This window comes from Populus alba, chromosome 6, assembly GCF_005239225.2.
Source record: "Populus alba chromosome 6, ASM523922v2, whole genome shotgun sequence".
NCBI classification, from domain to species: domain Eukaryota; kingdom Viridiplantae; phylum Streptophyta; class Magnoliopsida; order Malpighiales; family Salicaceae; genus Populus; species Populus alba.
This window is the reverse complement of record NC_133289.1, coordinates 1,025,330-1,043,813: the sequence shown is the minus strand read 5'-3', so window position 1 is coordinate 1,043,813 and position 18,484 is coordinate 1,025,330. Positions and strand designations below refer to the sequence as shown.

General features: G+C 35.5%; 2 protein-coding genes across 7 annotated transcripts; both read left to right on the top strand.

Moving 5' to 3' along the window:
- The first annotated feature begins 1,700 nt into the window (after window positions 1–1,700).
- LOC140955744 (uncharacterized) lies at window positions 1,701–8,709 on the top strand. The gene is made up of 6 exons (XM_073410230.1): window positions 1,701–2,826; window positions 2,951–3,071; window positions 3,103–3,439; window positions 3,927–4,138; window positions 5,285–5,475; window positions 8,633–8,709. Exons 1-6 carry the CDS (start codon window positions 1,701–1,703, stop codon window positions 8,707–8,709), a joined length of 2,064 nt encoding a protein of 687 aa, XP_073266331.1.
- A 2,755-nt stretch (window positions 8,710–11,464) lies between these two features.
- Window positions 11,465–15,124, top strand: LOC118046167 (F-box protein CPR1). Of its 6 annotated transcripts, none has more exons than XR_012170093.1 (5): window positions 11,466–12,655; window positions 12,749–12,826; window positions 13,062–13,187; window positions 13,999–14,110; window positions 14,636–15,124. XR_012170093.1 is itself a non-coding variant. In XM_073409775.1 (3 exons), exons 1-2 carry the CDS (start codon window positions 11,505–11,507, stop codon window positions 12,786–12,788), a joined length of 1,191 nt encoding a protein of 396 aa, XP_073265876.1. In that variant the 5' UTR covers window positions 11,465–11,504; the 3' UTR covers window positions 12,789–12,826; window positions 14,553–15,124. The 6 variants fall into 6 exon arrangements, 2 of the variants coding, with proteins under 2 accessions (XP_073265876.1, XP_034910850.1); XR_012170092.1 differs by having other exon boundaries at window positions 13,062–13,199; XR_004687125.2 differs by lacking the exon at window positions 13,999–14,110.
- The last annotated feature ends 3,360 nt before the right edge of the window (window positions 15,125–18,484 follow it).

Below are 18,484 nucleotides of genomic sequence, written 5' to 3'. Positions count from 1 at the left end.
TGGGATGTGAAATGGCCATTTTTCAATTTTGGTCATTCAAGTTCTGAAATTATAATTTGACCCCTAAACTTTAATTTCTTCCAAATAAAAACCAAATTGACTTAAAATTAAATTTTCTTGCAATCAAACGCTCCATAAATTCAATTAAACGTTAGATAAAATTTAATTGAGTCTATAAACATTTAATTTTGAATATATTTTTTCAAAATTGAAATTTCTTTGTCAACAGGGCTCTTATCAGTCAATGATATACTGTCAAATTTTAAAATTTTGCATTTTTGAACCTCCTCAACCAATTTTGGTCTTTTTTCGGCATTCCAGCATCCTTTTCTCACTCCTATTATTTTTTGGATTTATATATTGTCTTTTTTTTTTATGGGAACCCAAAAATAGGTAACAACAACATCGACAAAGATAATTTTAAAAAAAATATTACAAAAAAAAAAGAAAACACTAAAGAAACTAGAAAAAAACCATGTGAGGAAAAACTGTATCAATCTATAGTTTTTTATGAGGAAAGTTACAGTGTTTTCCCCACATGATTTAACCTTACTTGTATTTACTTGTAATTGTAATTCTTAACCAGCTTAATATTACAAAAATAAAATTGACAAAGACAATTTTAGAAAAAAAAAAAAAAAAACTATGTGGGAAAAAATACTGTAGCAATTCATAGTAATTTGTAAGGAAAGCTAGAGTGTTTTCCTCACATATTGTAATTGTAATTTTTAACCAGCTCAATATTAAAAAATAAAATAAAAAAAGATAATTTTAGAGAATATCGTAAGAAAACAAAAAAACCATGTAGAGAAACACTATAGCAATCAACCATGTTTTAAAGAAAAAAATAACAAAACTAAACTCTCAATTAGCTCAATATTAAAAAAATAAAATCAACAAATATAATTTTAAAAAATAAAAAAAATAAAATAGAAAAACCATGTGGGAAAACACCGACGTAATCCACAGTATTTTAAAGAAAAAAATTACAAAGTAAAATTTTTAACCAGCTCAATATTAAAAAAGAAAAATTAACAAAGATAATTTTGAAGAAAAAAAATGCACTGTAGATTACTGTTGTAATCCACGCTAGATTGGGTGTTGGTGAATAATAATTCCCCACACCTTTTACCTTATTACTTAATCAAGGAGATATATTGATATAAAGTACAACAAGAGATTGTGTCCAAAAATTAAAGAAAGGTACAAGGACTGGAGTCTAGCAATCAAAAAAAAAAAAAAATTACAGAAAATTAAAGCCAGGCAACCAAGTCCTCGAGGTTTAGCTTGTGAATAGAAAATTAATTTATTCTATATACTTACCTTTAATGTGTGCATTAAACCTTTCATAAAGTTGTATATAGCTTGTGACGAGAGTAAATAATTTATTCTATTCCTTCTAAGCAGTATAAAAATTTCATATCCAAGTTCATAGCGTTCCACAATCTCCATAAATAAATCACAATCTCCATAATTAAAACATAAATTTGTCGCACCAGGATTGGGAAGGCAACTAAAGCTGCTTACACAGGAGCGTAGTCTGCAAGCTCTGAGTGAATGTATGTATATATGCTGTTGTTTATGCATTAATTTTTTTATAATTGATATTTTAGGTGGATATAAAGGTGATGCTATTTTATTATTGTTTTAATATAATATAAAGGTGATTCTGGCTTCGTTTTGTTGTTTGGTTAGCAAACATGTCAGCAGACTGGGTGGCAACTTTTTCACTGGGTATCCTTGCTCGCAGCCAAACGTCCACCTCTGCAAATCCTAACTTGATTCCAGTATTTTGGGCTCCAATCCTTCTTCTTCATCTTGGTGGCCCTGAAACCATTACGGCTTATTCGTTGGCAGACAATGAATTGTGGACAAGGCGACTTCTTGAGCTAGTGATCCAAGCTGGTGTGGCTTCTTATGTCTTATACAAGTTATGGAGCAGGAATGCCATCATATTTGTAGCCATTCCCATCTTTGTTTCAGGAATTATTAAGTACGGGGAGAGGATTCGGGCTTTCATGATAGCAACCTCAGTGAATTTTAGCGCCGCATACCAATCTTCTGCGCCACGACGTCCTTGCCTCCCGTTTGAAGATTTATACTCCATCAACGATAGTTCACGTGAGGTTAGAAGTTTTCATGAAGCTCGTCTTTTGTACAGAACGGTCCAGATTCTGTCCAAAAATCTTCCTCTCGTCCATTTGGATCAAGAAATTTCCTATGAATTGGTTTCTGAAAAGAAAGCCGAGGAAGCCTTCGGGTTGACAGAAATAGAGCTGGGATTCATGTATTATCGGCTTTATTCTAAGGTGACAGAGATTTCTTCTCTACGCATCATTCTCCACTCTATCTCCTGCTTATCCTCTATTTCTGCGTTAATCTCCTTCTCAATAATGACAATGAGCAAGAATGTCTATTCAAAAAATGATACGATGTTATCTTACTTGTTGCTGGTGGGAGCTGTCTTGCTTGACTGTTACTCTATCACTGTGTTTTTCTTGTCCGACTGGGGTATGATTTGGCTTAGTAAAAAGAAATATATTATTGTCTGTCGAAACTATTGTCTTTCTCCGTTACTAGCATTTTTCAGGAAGCGCAAAAGATGGTCAAGTTCAATGGGACAGCACAACCTAATAAGTGCTCAAACAAAGAAACCAATGAGCAAGCTTCTTAAGCACTTTATGCGGAAATGGAAAATTCCTAGCCCGGTTAGTGTAAACAAGGATTTAAAAGCATTGATCTTTCAACAAGTCATGGACAAACGTTCAAGGTACGATCCCGATACCAATGATTTCCTTGTCCTCCTTGAGCTACTGGAAGAGAGAGGTTACAGTGCGCTTAAAAGCAAGTGTTGTCATAAATTGGGATGGAGCGTGACTGATGTAGAATTCAGTCATAGCCTCCTCACTTGGCACATTGCTACACATGTTTGCTACATTGACGATTCCAGGAATTAAGAACGGTTTTGCGAATCATCAAAATTGCGCAATGAGCAGATCGTTATCTAACTACATGTTGTATCTCCTGGTTCATTGTCCAGCTATGTTAGCGATAGAGCTTAGCGGAACAAGGTATGCATTTGAGTCGTCTTTTATTCATCAGGAATACTTATAATAAAGAAGCGGAGACCAACATTTCCAAATATAAATTGGTTACATTATCGTTTCCTAAAGCTGAAGTGAAAGCAGTTTTCCATGAATTGCTTCAAAGTCCGTCTACCATGTTAACGGAAATTAAAGAACAAGAGGAAGAAAAGTCAGCCCTACTAGATGGTTGCATGCTTGCTCTGTCATTGCAGTCACTGGATGGTTGGGCAAATGAAAAGAAATGGGAAATGATAAGTGAAGTGTGGGTGGAAATGCTGATGTATGCTGCAAGTCATTGTGGATGGAAGGAGCATGCTGATGCACTTGCCCGAGGTGGGGAGCTACTCACTCATGTCTGTCTTCTCATGGCACATCTGTTGAATATTAAACTCAATCCAGAAGATTCCAGTCAAAGAAGGCAACCACCAACCACCACTTGCAGCCATAGCTGCCACCAACCGACCAGCCACCAACCGTAGCCGCCAGCTGCCGCAGCCGCCAGCCGCCTTCACACCTAGAAAGTTTGAATTTTTGTATTCTAATTTCGTGTATAAATAGAGTGCCCAACTTCTATTATATTGTGTGGAGAGAATTGAGAGAAAAACTAGAAAGAGAATAGAGAGAGAGGGCGTGTATTGTGTTAAGCTTTTGATTAATTGTAGCTTTTGTTTTTTGTAATAAAACCGTGTGTTTTATCCCTTCTGAGTGTTTCAAAGCCACCACCAGTGGTTTCTCCAACCAACAATTGGTATCAGAGCCCCGTTTGTCGGAAAACAGAAGAGTTTTGGGGTATATACGAATTTTCAAAGTTGTCAAAAACAAGTTTTGATCATTCCATAGTGTATAGCTCATCAAGACGAACTCACTGCAGCAAAAATCAGCCTGATCAGAGTCCGTGGTGCTCCACACGCGCCTCCTGAAGATCCGGTGACTGTATCCCACGTGCATCCACGCGCGCCAGAGGTAGACGACGAGTGTCGTCCACGCGCGCCATATTTGAGCCGCGCCGAGCCGTTTACGCCAAGTCAAGCCGAGCCGCGTTCCAGCCGCCAGTGCGCCGAGAGAATATTCCCGGTTCAACCCAGCGAACCGCCCGCCGTACAGAATTGGTTTTTTGACCGATTCACCCATTTTCTGACCCGATTTCAACAAAGTCAGACCGATTCCCTACTATTTGGACCATTTCGGAGCGATCTACAGTGTTCGTTTGGCCAAATTCGACTCCCAGAAAGGTGATATAGTCATTCAAAGAGCAAAATGACTACAGAAGGTACACATACACTCATTCCGAAGCTGACCAAAGACAACTATGATAGTTGGTGCATCAGATTGAAGGCATTTCTTGGGTTATAAAAGTGTTTGGATATTGTACAACATGGTTATGATGAACCAGAGTCCAAAGAAGCAGAAGATGCTTTACAAAAGACACAGAAGCAAGCCCTGAAAGTCAACAGAAAGAAGGACAACAAAGCAAAGACCATCATCTACCAAGGTCTTGATGAAGATACATTCGAGATCATAGCTTCCGCTGGAACATCAAAAGACATATGGGAGGCTCTCCAACAGAAATACAAAGGTGCTGACAAAATCAAGAAGATTCGTCTTCAATCTTTGCGAGGAGAATTTGAATTATTGCAGATGAAGTCCTCAGAATCTATTTCTGATTATCACATAAGGATTATGGTGATAGTCAATCAGATGAGGAGAAATGGAGAAGCCATCGTCGATTCTCGAATTACTGAGAAAATTTTGAGATCCCTAGATCCAAAATTTGATTTTGTTGTTGTCGCCATTGAAGAGTCCAAGGAAGTGGACAAGTTGATAGTTGATGAGCTTATGAGTTCTTTGCAAGCTCATGAGCAGAAGATAGTGAAGCGAAATGGAGATAAGGCTATCGAACATGCCTTACAAGCAAAGCTGTCTCTCAAAGACAGATATGAGCAAGGGGAGACTTCAACAAGTGGATATACCACTCAAGCAGGAAGTCAACAATCCAGAGGAGGATTTCAGCAATTTCAAGGAAGAGGTTCTTGGAATACAAGCTTTAGAGGAAGAGGTGGCAGAAACACCACTAGAGGAGGTCGAGGACAACATGCATTCACTCCTAGAGGAAGAGGAGGCGGTTACAATAATCGTGACAAGAGGAATATCCAATGTTATAGTTGCAATCAATTTGGGCACTATAGCACTGAATGCAGAAGGAAAGCTCCGTTGAAGATAAGTGAGCAAGTCAACTATGTAGAGAAAGATGACAGAGAAGAAACTGCATTTCTTGTCCAACAAGGACATGATGAGAAACATGAGAATATATGGTATCTAGATACTGGAGCCAGCAATCACATGTACGGCCACCGAGAGTTATTTGGTGATCCAGATGAGACCAAGCAAGGTCTAGTTATTTTTGGAGATACCACAAAGGTTCCATTCAAAGGTAAAGGCAGCATCCCAGTCAAGTTGAAGAATGGCGATTCTAGCTACATTGCCAATGTCTATTATGTCCCAGCCATAAAGCAGAACCTGATCAGCTTAGGTCAACTTTTGGAGAGAGGATATACTTTTTACTCGAAGAATTGTCATCTGACAATTAGAGACAACAATGGGAGATTAATGGCCTACGTGAAAATGTCCAAGAATAGGATGTTCCCTTTGAACATCCAGTATTATGCAGCAAGGTGTTTGAGTGCCATCACCAACAGTGAAGAATGGCTTTGGCACCTGAGGCTTGGACATCTGAATTTCACAAGTCTGAAGATGCTAGCAAGCAAGAAGATGGTCAAAGGTTTGCCTCACATTGATCATCCAGATGAAGTCTGTGAAAGTTGTGTCCTCAGCAAACATCACAGATCCAGTTTTGCCAAAGAAGTCAACTGGAGAGCAAAGAGGCCACTAGAGTTAGTGCACACAGATGTGTGTGGCCCAATAACGCCTATGTCGACTGGACAAAATAGGTACTTCCTCACTTTTATTGATGATTTTAGTAGAAAGACGTGGATATACTTTCTGAAGAGGAAGTCAGAAGTATTCAATTGTTTTAAAGATTTTAAAGCAATTGTGGAGAAGCAAACTGGCTACATGATCAGAACCGTGAGATCTGATCAAGGTGGAGAATATATAGCCAATGACTTTGAAGCCTTCTGTACACAACAAGGCATCAAACATCAGATAACACCAGCTTATACACCACAGCTGAATGGTGTAGCAGAAAGGAAGAATCGCACGATTCTTGACATGGCAAGAAGTCTGCTCAAAGCAAAGAAGTTGCCCAAGCAATACTGGGCTGAAGCTGTATCATGTGCAGTGTATCTGTTGAATCGCTGCCCAACCACAAGTTTGCAAGGTGTCATTCCAGAAGAAGCATGGAGTGGTCACAAACCAAGTGTTACTCATCTCCGAGTCTTTGGTTGTGTGGCATATGCAAAGATCTCAGATGCAAGAAGGAGAAAGCTCGATGATAAAAGCGAAAAATGCATCTTTGTCGGATATGGTGAAAGAAGGATGGGATATAAGTTGTATAATCCCATCACGAAGAAGGTGATTATGAGTAGAGATGTTATCTTTGAAGAAGATAAATCTTGGGCATGAAATGATGATCAAGAAGCAGTCAAATGGATCAACATTGATTTGATCCTTGAAGGTGAAGAAGAAGTACCAACAGTACTTGTAGAAGAACCGATTGTGCCAGCAGCTGAACCACAAAGTCCGGTACACAGATTCCCTATATTCAACAGGAGGAACACACTAGGAGCATCATCATCAAAACCACCATCAGCATCCTCATCAGAAGGACCAAGAAGGATGCGAAATCTTGAAGAGCTGTACGATGCCACTCAAGTTATGGAAGATACAACTTTGTTTTGTTTCCATGCAGATAGTGACCCATTAAGCTTTAATAAAGCTGTCACATAAGAGAAATGGATTAAAGCAATGGATGAAGAAATGCATGCCATTGAGAAGAAAGATACCTGGAAGCTGACTTATCCACCAGAAAACAAGAAAGCAAAAGGTGTCAAATGGGTCTACAAGATGAAAGCCAAATTAGTGGATAAAGGCTACAAGCAGAGAGAAGGTATTGAAAGGAGAAGTGTTCATGCTTGGCATGACATCCCTTGATTGAGTTTAAAGGGGAGATTTGTTGAATATTAAACTCAATCCAGAAGGTTCCAGTCAAGGAAGGCAACCACCAACTACCACTTGCAGCCACAGCTGCCACCAACCGACCAGCCGCCAGCCGCCAGCCGCAGTTGCCATAGCCGCCAGCCGCCTTCACACCTAGAAAGTTTGAATTTTTGTATTCTGATTTCGTGTATAAATAGAGTGTCCAACTTCTGTTATATTGTGTGGAGAGAATTGAGAGAAACACTAGAAAGAGAATAGAGAGAGAGGGCGTGTATTGTGTTAAGCTTTTGATTAATTGTAGCTTTTGTTTTTTATAATAAAACCGTATATTTTATCCCCTCTGAGTGTTTCAAAGTCACCACTAGTGGTTTCTCCCACCAACAACATCTCCGTTTAAGTAAGCAATGTCCATCTGAAGTAAGTAAACAATTGGATGCTCGGTCTAAAAGGCTTGATGATTTTCTCGAGACTGTCGTCTCTGGGAATGAGGTATAGCTAGAGTACTATTGTTCTTTATTATTATTATTATTATTATTATTATTATTATTATTATTATTTTGGATTAGTATGCTTCAATTAGGATGGGACTTTGTCATGTACCTCTGATTATATTATGCCTTTTTGTCTCTCTGCAATTCCTATTCGTCAGCTAAGTTAATTTAATCCTTTTGGGGTTTAGCTTTATTTTTGTTGTTCTGATATATGTTCGGTTTAAAACTTGATTAGGAAGAATTTACTTTCTTTATTATGTAAAAATTGGTCTAGAAGTTCTAGAATAATAATAATAATAATAATTTAAAAAGAAATTTGAAAATATTTTGACACACAAGGGGCTCAATTCTTGTTTGTGTTTTTTTTAATTATTTTAAAAATTACTGTGATAAAATTCAAATGATTTTACTAGTCAATTTGGTTAATCCAATTAAATTTCAGTGAAGTTTTTTATTGAGTTAACTTGAAGATTCTTTTTATTTTATCTATAATGTATCATTTCAAAAAAAATTTAAATAAACTTATCATTTTAAAATAGTTCCAAATTGATTTTCTAATTTATAAATTAATTCAATTAATCCATCGCTCGAGCATAATAATGTGTTTAGCAGTGTGGTAGCGGTTGCTTTTCAAATAGTTTTTCGTGCCGAAATACATGTCAATGATTTTTTTTTATTTTTTAAAAATTATTTTTGATATCAGCACATCAAAACGATTCATGGGGGAAATCCATTGGAACCATTGGATTTGTCAATTTGAACAAAATAGCACACAGGGACTTCCTAATTACCCGAAGATTGAATCCACTGGCCTGGTGGTATTGAAGCAGCAGTTATGTTGCTGTGATGTGGAAATAGATATATAGATTTGGCCATGAAAGTTTCTGGGAAACATCTGATTTTGTCCTGTTAGCATCCTTTTTGTCCCATTCATTTTAGCAATTGTTATAGCATTCCTTTTAGCAATTTCAATGTACAGTTCTTCTAGCATCATTGAAAGGACTATTCAAGCTTGAACCGGGTCAATTCTCAAGCTCACCAGTTCAAGACCTTTCATGAAATAGCTGCAATATATGCTTTTGGTCAATTGAAAGAGTCCCCCTTGATTCAGTTTAGTCCCATTCATTTATGGGGTTGTGGTCTGGCCATTTTGCTAGGCTCTCTAGTCTCTTGACAGATGGTGTTAATGGAGGAATTCAAAGCAAGGTTGTCAATTTCGTTATGTTCCGCCCGAAATGACCGAAATATTTCGTACCAATTCAAAAAACAGAACAAAACGAAACAAATTCCATCTCATTTTAAATCTCGGTCCGTTCCGGATTTTTTCGGCTAAATTCCATCCATCCGGAACGTTCCGGTTTCATTCCACATGTTCCGTTCCGCTCTTAAAAAGTCATTGAATCAAATTGAACCTTATTCAATTTAATTAATTAAACTGCCCAATTATAAAAAGCTTTTTTTTTCATTATTATTTTCAATAACAATGATATTAATAATAATATTGAAAATTATTATTACTATTTTCATTAACAATGATATTAATTTTTTTTAAAATTAAATTTATCACTAATATATATGGTTTCTATTCATGTTGTTTTTTTAATGTTTATACTTTGTAGGAATTTGAGCAAAACAATGGATGCTTTAGATTCTATTAGCTTTGATAATATTGACCTAACTTTATATTTAAAATATTTTTGTTAAAACATTTTACTTTCATAATATTTTGATATTTTGTTTAAGTTGAATTACTTTAAGTTAAAAATCTATTTTGACTATTTATAAATATTTTAAATTTTGAAATTATATTTATTTGACATTGTGTTTGTATTGCATAATTTATAATTAATTTATTTTGAATTTGAATTATGTTTGTTATATATATATATATATATATGAACAGTACAACCCTGAAACGGCACGTCGAAACACTTTGAAATTGAAATATTTCATTCCAATTGATAAAACAAAACAACTACTGAAACGGAATTAACAACCTTGATTCAAAGTGGAAGCTTATCAGGAAATACAAGCTATTTTTTTGCCGTCCAGGCCAACGCTTGTAATTTCTTCAAGTGCAATCCATTCCTCTGAATAGTTTTTTGTGTCCTTTTTACCATTTTTACATGGTTTTTTTTTTTTTTTTTTTGGTTTCTTTCTTCATGAGCTTTGTCGATACATCAGACCGACTTCAGCCTTTTTTACAATTTCGGGCAAATTCCTTGCCTTGCTGCAATGCTTACAAGCTGCTGTAATCAGTGTATAAAAATTGATGCTCCTCAAGTAAAATAATGGGCATATTCTGAGTGGGTTGCTTCCTTCAAGGCACTCATAAAGTGACCTTCCGAGCAACTCGTAATCAGTGGATCGATCAACTTGTAGTTTTTTTTTTTAAAAAAAAAAAAAAAATACCACTGCCCAAAATGTGTTTTTTGACAAACTAGAAGATATCAAAAATATATGAGGAAAAATAATATATTTTAAAAATAACAAAAAGATATAGGCTGTGGGTCGTGAAATCTATAGGATGTATTATTCTCAACAACAAAACTTAAATTTGAACGTAATTCATGAATCTATGCTATCTTCTCAAATAGTTTTTAAAATGCACTAGTTTGTTAAAACAGAACAAAATTTGTCAATGCTATTGAAGGAAAAAAAAACACCTCGATCATCTTATCTTTAGTTAAGTTAACCTCGAATAAGTTTTTGTCTCAGACATGGGAGCTCCCAATATATAAGGCACAAAGGAAATTGATTGCCTTCAATGAGAAACATTTGGTCTCACCAATATAATCCTCCATGGTTTTTGTCTCTGTTGTTTCTTCTTGTTCTTGATGTAAGAGGAGACATGAAGATAAAGACCTAAATTTGGCACCAAGGAATTAGTAGAGTTGACAGTGGGTGGAGCAATCCAAGCTATTGTTTTTTCAAAAAAAAAAAAAAAAACTTGAAAATAATATTATAGTTAAGGTGTATAGTTTGAGGAAACAATCGTGGAGGAGGATTGGTGATGTGTCTTATTGTGTGTACAATCGTGGAGGAGGATTAGTTAACTAGTATTGTCTCAGACATGGGAGCTCCCCTGGCACAAAGGAAATTGATTGCCTTCAATGAGAAACATTTGGTCTCACCAATATATAACTCCATGGTTTTTGTCTCTGTTGTTTCTTCATGTTCTTGGTGTAAGAGGAGACATGAAGATAAAGACCTAAATTTGGCACCTAGGAAGTAGAGTTGACAGTGGGTGGAGCAATCCAAGCTATTGTTTTTTTAAAAAAAAAAAAAAACTTGAAAATAATATTATTTTGATTAAAAGAATAATTTAATATAAAATTAAGCTCGAGTTAAACTCTAAATTAACATGTTATTAAATTGACCAATCGGGCTGATTTCATAGCTCTGGTAATATCTTCATCTTCTCTACCATTTATTCTTGTTGACATAGCGTTATTGATTCCTTCCCATGACCAATAAAGTTGAAATAGAATCGTTGTACTAGTTTATGCAAGGAAAAGGTCTAAAATGTAATAGTAATGAAACATTAGATACCAAAACATTTTCTTCATTTGACAAAATTGAATCAATGTGACGAAGCTGCCCTTTACTGTCCACATAACAGCTAACAATAACTACCCTTGATTTTTTTCTTGAGACATAGCTGCCCTTGATGTTTAGGTAATTTATTGTATTAACAAAGACGGATATTTAACTTCCAACAACTTTATCTCTCCTTCACACTTTCTATGACAAAATTCCACAGAACGCGAAGACCTTAGCTAACAGTGACCTACGAGTTCTCATCATAACAATGTCTGGTCTTCCTCTTGAGATGATAGCAGAAATCCTCTGCAGATTACCAGCAAAGGAAGTTCTTTGTTGCAGGTCTGTATCTAAACCATGGTGTGCTTTAATTGATGGTCCAAACTTCGTTAAATTACATTTGAAACACTCTATGGACACAAGTTCCAATCTTTACATCATCCTTAGAACTACTTCACATGTTCACTACATGGATTTTGAGCAAAATTTAGTCTTAAATGACTTTGTTACTCTGAAGGAGTTGAATCATCCTTTGATGTGTTATAATCATGGGATTAAAGTTTTAGGTTCTGTTAATGGGTTGCTTTGCATTTCTAATGTTGTTGATGATATTGCTGTGTGGAACCCATCAACTAGAAAGCATCGTGTGGTGCCCTTTTTGCCTATTGAGCTGAAAAGGTATTTTGGGACCAAGTCTTGTAGTGTTTATGTGTTTGGATTTGGGTATGATAGTGTTAGGGATGATTATAAGCTTGTTAGGATTGCGCAATTTGGAGGCGGGGGGAAGAGGAGTTTTGAGTCTGAGGTTAAGGTATATAGTTTGAGGAAACAATCGTGGAGGAGGATTGGTGATATGCCTTATTGTGTTCACTATCCTGGTGCAAATGGGGTTTTTGCTAATGGTGCTTTACATTGGGTTGTGGGTGAGAATCCTGAATCGAATGTGGCAAATATAGTTGTTGCATTGGATTTAGGAGTTGAGGATTATAGGGAGGTGCTGCAACCTGAGTATAAGGATAAGAATTTTTATATTGATTTGGGGGTTTTGAGAGGATGCCTGTGTTTTCTTGCAAATTTTCTAGGCGAACGTGTTGATGTGTGGATGATGAAAGAGTACGGGGTAAAGGAGTCCTGGACTAAACTGTTTTCAGTTGCACAGTACGAGGTCATTGGGTTTCTTAGATCTCTTAAGCCTTTAGCTTATTCAAAGAGTGGTGATGAAGTTCTCATCGAACACGACAATTTGGACCTTTGCTGGTATGATCTGAAGAGGAAACAAGTAAAGAATAGGATTCCTGGTATACCATATTCCTTTGAAGCAGATACTTTTGTTGAAAGCCTTATTTCTGTCAGTCCGATTAGGCATCTTGATGGAAGGACACAGGATGAAGATGAGGACTCGAAGGATAGGAATAAGAGGTATGCAGTGCTGAATTTTATGCTTCCATTTTTCATGTCTATCTTTAGCTCACTTGATGTAACTTGTTATTTTGGCTTGGTTTTTGTTATTAGGGATGATTTCTTGTCCGAGGGGTTCAAATTGGTCTTATAATTCACCAGAAGAAACAGCAGAGAAAACATGGAAAAGAGGTAATTTGCTGCATTAAACTATATCCGTTGACATGAAGCTCGCTAGATTCTAAAATGTTTGTCAGTTGCTTAGTTTTACTTGCAGATTATTTGCAAATTGGGATGGGATAGTATATTTTACGAATTAATGAAATAAGAGGCTGCTTGTTTGTGCATTTAGGGGACTTTCCAATTTTTTTTTCAACACAAGTTTTATTTTACCTTCTCTGTCCTTTGCTGCCTTTATTTCTCTCAGGGCTGATACTGGCGGATGGAGATTTAATTGAGCATATGAGAAATTTTGCAGATGAAGCAAAGAATGGATAAAAACTATGCTCATTATATATGTCATGCACTCACATGCGTCTTTCTTAATGAAAAGGTACTTGGTCAGGTATTGTCTAATTGAGGCTATATACTGTCCATGTATTATTTTCTGCAAGTAGCATAGGGTGTGTAGACTTCAATCAAATAGGATGTTATGTAATTGGTAGTACCTTTACGCGTTCATGTTTGTTTGGGATGGTGGTTGCGGTTGCTTTTCAAATAACTTTTCATACCAAAATGCATGCCAATAATGTTTTTTTATTTTTTAAAAATTATTTTTGACATCAGCACATCAAAATGATTTGAAAACACTAAAAACATATTAATTTGAAGTAAATAAAAAAATTTAAAAATTTTTAATTTTTTTCAAAAGCGCTTTTGAAACACGTAAACAAACATATATATCATATTTACCTAATCCTCTTAGCTCTACAAGGTCCTAGAAGTTGTTTTCCTCAATGATGGAAACTAAATGACCACCAGGGCCTCTGGAGCTTGTTGCTAAATTCTGGTTTTTCCAGAATGGCTTCATATGGATATGGGAGGAATAACTCCGTTCCTCGGGGATTTTGATGAATTCCTGCAGGCACCAAATTGCTCCAACTAGTTTGTTTTTTCAAAATTAATAAAATCTCTCCTTGCAAAATTAATGTCCATGTCTGGAACCTAGTTGGTTTTTGATGAACAAGGGACAAGACTAAAAACATCTAGTCCTTGTTGTAATATAGTTAGCAATTCAGGAGATCTGCTGTTCCATATACCAGTTCCAAGATTTTGGTTTTTCCCTCCAGATTTTCATGTGTTTGGCTTTGAATATTTTGATATTTTAGATTGTTTAACTTTGTTAAGTCTTTCTGCAATGCTAGAAGATTGAGCACTTAACAGTTGCAGTTAGCAACCTAGTATTTGAGTGGTTTGGCTGGTGAGTGATGTGGCATGACTAGTTCATCAAAACCTCCATCTGAACCAGAAGCTTAGGTATGGTCTATGGACTTGGAGAAGCTTATGCTTTCCTGTCTTCATGGAGTGAATACAGTTGAGCTGATTACAGTGCTGGAATTTTGCTGGTGTATAAATGTTCTGAGTTCTGAAATTAACTTTTAAAGATTCATTATTATTGTACAAGATAGATTACAAATATTCTACTTTCCATTAGTTTCCGAGGGGGGGGACTGAGCCTGTCCTGCTGTATGCGAAGGGTAGTAATAGAAATGCCATCATGATTTAGCTTCAAGGTTTGGTGTGATAGAAGAGAAATTAAGGAAGACAAAAGTAAGCTGTTAGAATCTGAGAAGTCTTTAATGATGACTGCTTTTACGTGAGATATTTGATGCTTTCTTCATCTGGCTAGTACTACGCATGAATGCAAGCTCTTTGATTTTAGATAGTTACGATTTCTTTTCCTGGTTGATATGGAAAGATGATAACATGCTGATGAATTGAATTTAGTTCTGATAAAGCAATGTGATCACTGGAAGATCAACCTGGTTATTTGTTTTGCAGGGAAAGATGGGCTGATATATTTGGATGAACGTGCTTGGGTTGCAAAAACGCAATTTGGTTGAGAGTTATGAGCCATGTCTATGTACATTTATTAGCCAATGCTTGCTCTTAGTGTTAAACCTATTAGCGCCAATTTTTTTTAAAATAAAAATAAAAGTCAGGCTTCATAAATGTATGATAAAGCTACCATGCTAGAAAGGATTGTGATGACAGAGACTTACTGTAAATATCAGATCTCGTGAGTTGATTGCCTGAAAGTAATGTAATTTCTTGATCAAGCCTCAAGATGTTGAAGACTTTTCTATCTAGTCAGTATGGTCGGTCATATGTTTTTGTAAGTTTGCTCAACTTTGTGAAGTTGGATGACTTTATTGTATTGTATGGATGAAATCTCTGAGTTGTAAAACATAATCTACGATTAAACTTCAACTGAGGATTGATGTTGGAGAATTTACTATCTATTCAGTGTTGCATCTTCCTTTCTCAGTATTCCTTTATTTCTCAGTACTCTCCTTTTCTCCTTCAACCCCAATGCAGGTCAGGTCACGGGCTCGCATAACTAGGGTTTAAGCAAGTTGATCAAGTTTTTAAGAATGTAATAGGAATTATAGTTTAAAGTATTTTTTATTTAAAAATATATTAAAATAATATTTTTTAAAAAAAATTATTTTTGATATTAATAAATTAAAATGATCTAAAAATATATATATATAAAAAATTAATGGAATATAGTTCAAACCACGGTTTTGAAACGGATAAGTTCTATTTGAAAAAAATTAAAATTTTTTTATTTTTTTTTGTTTTAAATTAATATTTTTTTGGTATTTTTAGATCATTTTGATATTTTTATATGTTGATATTAAAATAATTTTTAAAAAATAATAAAATATTATTTTAATATATTTTCAAATAAAAAATACTTTAAAAAATAATTACAACAATATTTTTTAAACACTAAACCTGACACATCAATAGCTCCCAAATGGCCAAGAGGTTGTGTGGTTTTATTCAAAATATAGGTGTCCCATCAATCAACAAATTTTAAGCCCTGTTAGTTTAATTAAGAATCAAAACTTTGCACATGAGGTTGTGGTCCAGTGGTGGAAGAGATTTGTTCCATTTCTCTGCACATGGGTTTGAACCAAGGTTATTAAAATTACAATTTTTACATGGCATGGAAAATGCAATACAAACTCGGATCGTAAAAACGGATCGTAAAATCATAAAATCATAAGAAATTTTAAAATACATTAACAAAAAAATTCATGCTTCAAATAAAAATTCATACATAGTTCAAACACATTAAAATACATGTTTCAAATAAAAATTTTACATAGTTCAAGCATCTTATGGGATGGAAAAATGTTTATTTAATTGTGTAAATCAATGACTTATGTTGCTTGAGTATATTTTAGGAACTTGAGTTATTATTTTTTAATTATTTTATTGAAACAAACACAATTTTATTTTAAAAAAAAATTATTTGATTTAACTTAATTGAGTTTTGATCAAATTTGTTCGGGTTAAATAAATGGTTAAAAATATAATCAAAGTAATCAAATTTATTAAAATCAGTGTTTTTATTTGTATAAATTAAAATTTAACACGAGTTAAGCTTTTAATATGAGTTTTGTGAATCAACTCATCATAATAAATATAATTTTTTAAATTATCCCGTAACTATTTTTATATCTAATTTATATTTATAAAATCTCTTCTACTTATTATCATACCATTAAAAAACATAAGTAATTTAAGGTGAATGAATAGCCAAAATAACATAACAAATAAAAGTAAAAGATATGGGGAAAAAATATGAATTAAATTGGAATTTAATATTGTTGCCTTGACTTTAATCTCTGCAACCCTCAATTTCTTTAAGCTTTCTTTAATCTCTGCAGCCCTTGATTTCACCACCACTTCTTTATGGTATGTAGACAAAATCCACATGTTCTGCAGCGATTAAATACCGCGTGACCGTGCATTTGCACAACCAATAGGCGCGCGCCGGGCAGCTGGAACATAGGGGAAAATTTTCCTTCAGTGCATGTATTTTGTTAAAAATCGTGAAATCGGCCCTGAAATCGTGATTTTTCATGATTTCACCCGATTTTCACGATTTCATCCATTTTTTATTTTTTCAAACAATTCAGCACACAAAACATGTTTTGACTCGTAAAATCGAACGATTTTACGAGTCAAAACGCGATTTTAACAACCTTGGTTTGAACCTCATTGTGCATGTTTGTCATTCCTATGGTGTCTTACATGCTCGTTGGGCTTGCAGGATGTTCAGTGGGCCCGAGGATTAGTTGTGGTGAGTGTAAGCTGGTCCGGACACTCCGAGTTAACAAAAAAAAAAAAAATCAAAACTTCTATAAATTCTTGATTTATTCAGATGTGAAGAACCTAAATATTCTCCTCTGATGTACAAGAACCTAAACGAAAAAATAAAGACACTACCATTAAAGAGGATGCTCGTACCAGCGGAGATAATAACCGATATTCTAAGCAGGCTACCGGTCAGAACTCTCAAACGTTTCAGGTGCGTATCAAAATCATGGTGCAAGGAAACCGAAAGTCCATATTTCATCAACATGCATCTGCAAAAGTTAACACAAGCGCGTACCAATCTAGGGCTCATCCTTGGGGATAGAAGTTCCACCAGGTTATACCCTGTAAACTTAGACAAGCCAAATCCCACTAGTTCCATGGAACTAATGTAAGTAACAAAAACTAGAATATTGAAGTAATAGCTAGCTAGGCTCTTGTAATGGACCGCTTGCTTTGTTATGTTCTGATAAGAAGACTATATTGCCTTGTATAACCCTTTTTTTTTTTTTTTTTTGGATTCGAGGAAACTACATCACCCGGAAAGTGCATTTTATGGGGTCGAGTGAGTGAGTAAAACCTCGGCTGTTCCAGGCTCTTACGAGAGGTGCACGCCCTGACTCGAACTCGAGACCTGCTGTGCAGATCTCAAGCCCTTTACCACCACGCTGCACTTCTTGGGGACGTCTTGTATAACCCGTGTACAAGAGAATACAAAATACTACCCTCTACACTGTTTGAGCTGGGCATACCTAGCTAGCGGTAAGGAATATGACAAATTTTGTTGGGAACGTACTCTTTATGGATTTGGGTACGATCCCATTAATGAAGACTATAAAGTTGTGAAGATTGTTGACTATAATGGTAATACTATTAACAGGTGTTTCTTTTCTGAGGTTAAAGTTTATAGCTTGATGAAGTCTAATTCTTGGAAAAGAATTAAGGGATACCCTAATTATTACGCCATTTTCCAACCTGAGTATCACCGTGCTAATAAAGGGGAGTATATATGGTGTGTTTGCTAACAGCGCTGTTCATTGGACAGCAAGTACTGAAATAATAAGACGAGACCTTTCGCCTACTATGATTGTTGCATTTGGTTTTGGAGTTGTTGAAGGTTTTAGGATTATAGCGAAACCTGCTGATTATTTGGCCAATGAGCATCATTATTTTGATTTGGGGGTTCTAGGAGGGTGCTTGTGTTTGCTTTGTGCTAAGATGTGTTCTCTTGTGCAAATATATATGGGCTGTGAAGGACTCTTGGAGTAATTAAGTTGTGTACTGTTGTTTCAGAGCTGCGAGTAGTGGATCGATTTTACTTCAATGTTAGAGCTTTAGCTTATTCAAAGAGTGAGGACAAAGTTCTCTTGGAATTGGACAATACATTTTTTTGTTTGGTGTGATTGGAGGATGAGAAAATCCGAGCTTGTCAAGATTCATGGGGCTCCAGAGGTGGTTGCAACTGAGTTTTTTGTAGGAAGCCTTGTTACACTATAAAGTGGTGGTGGAGGTGGCAAG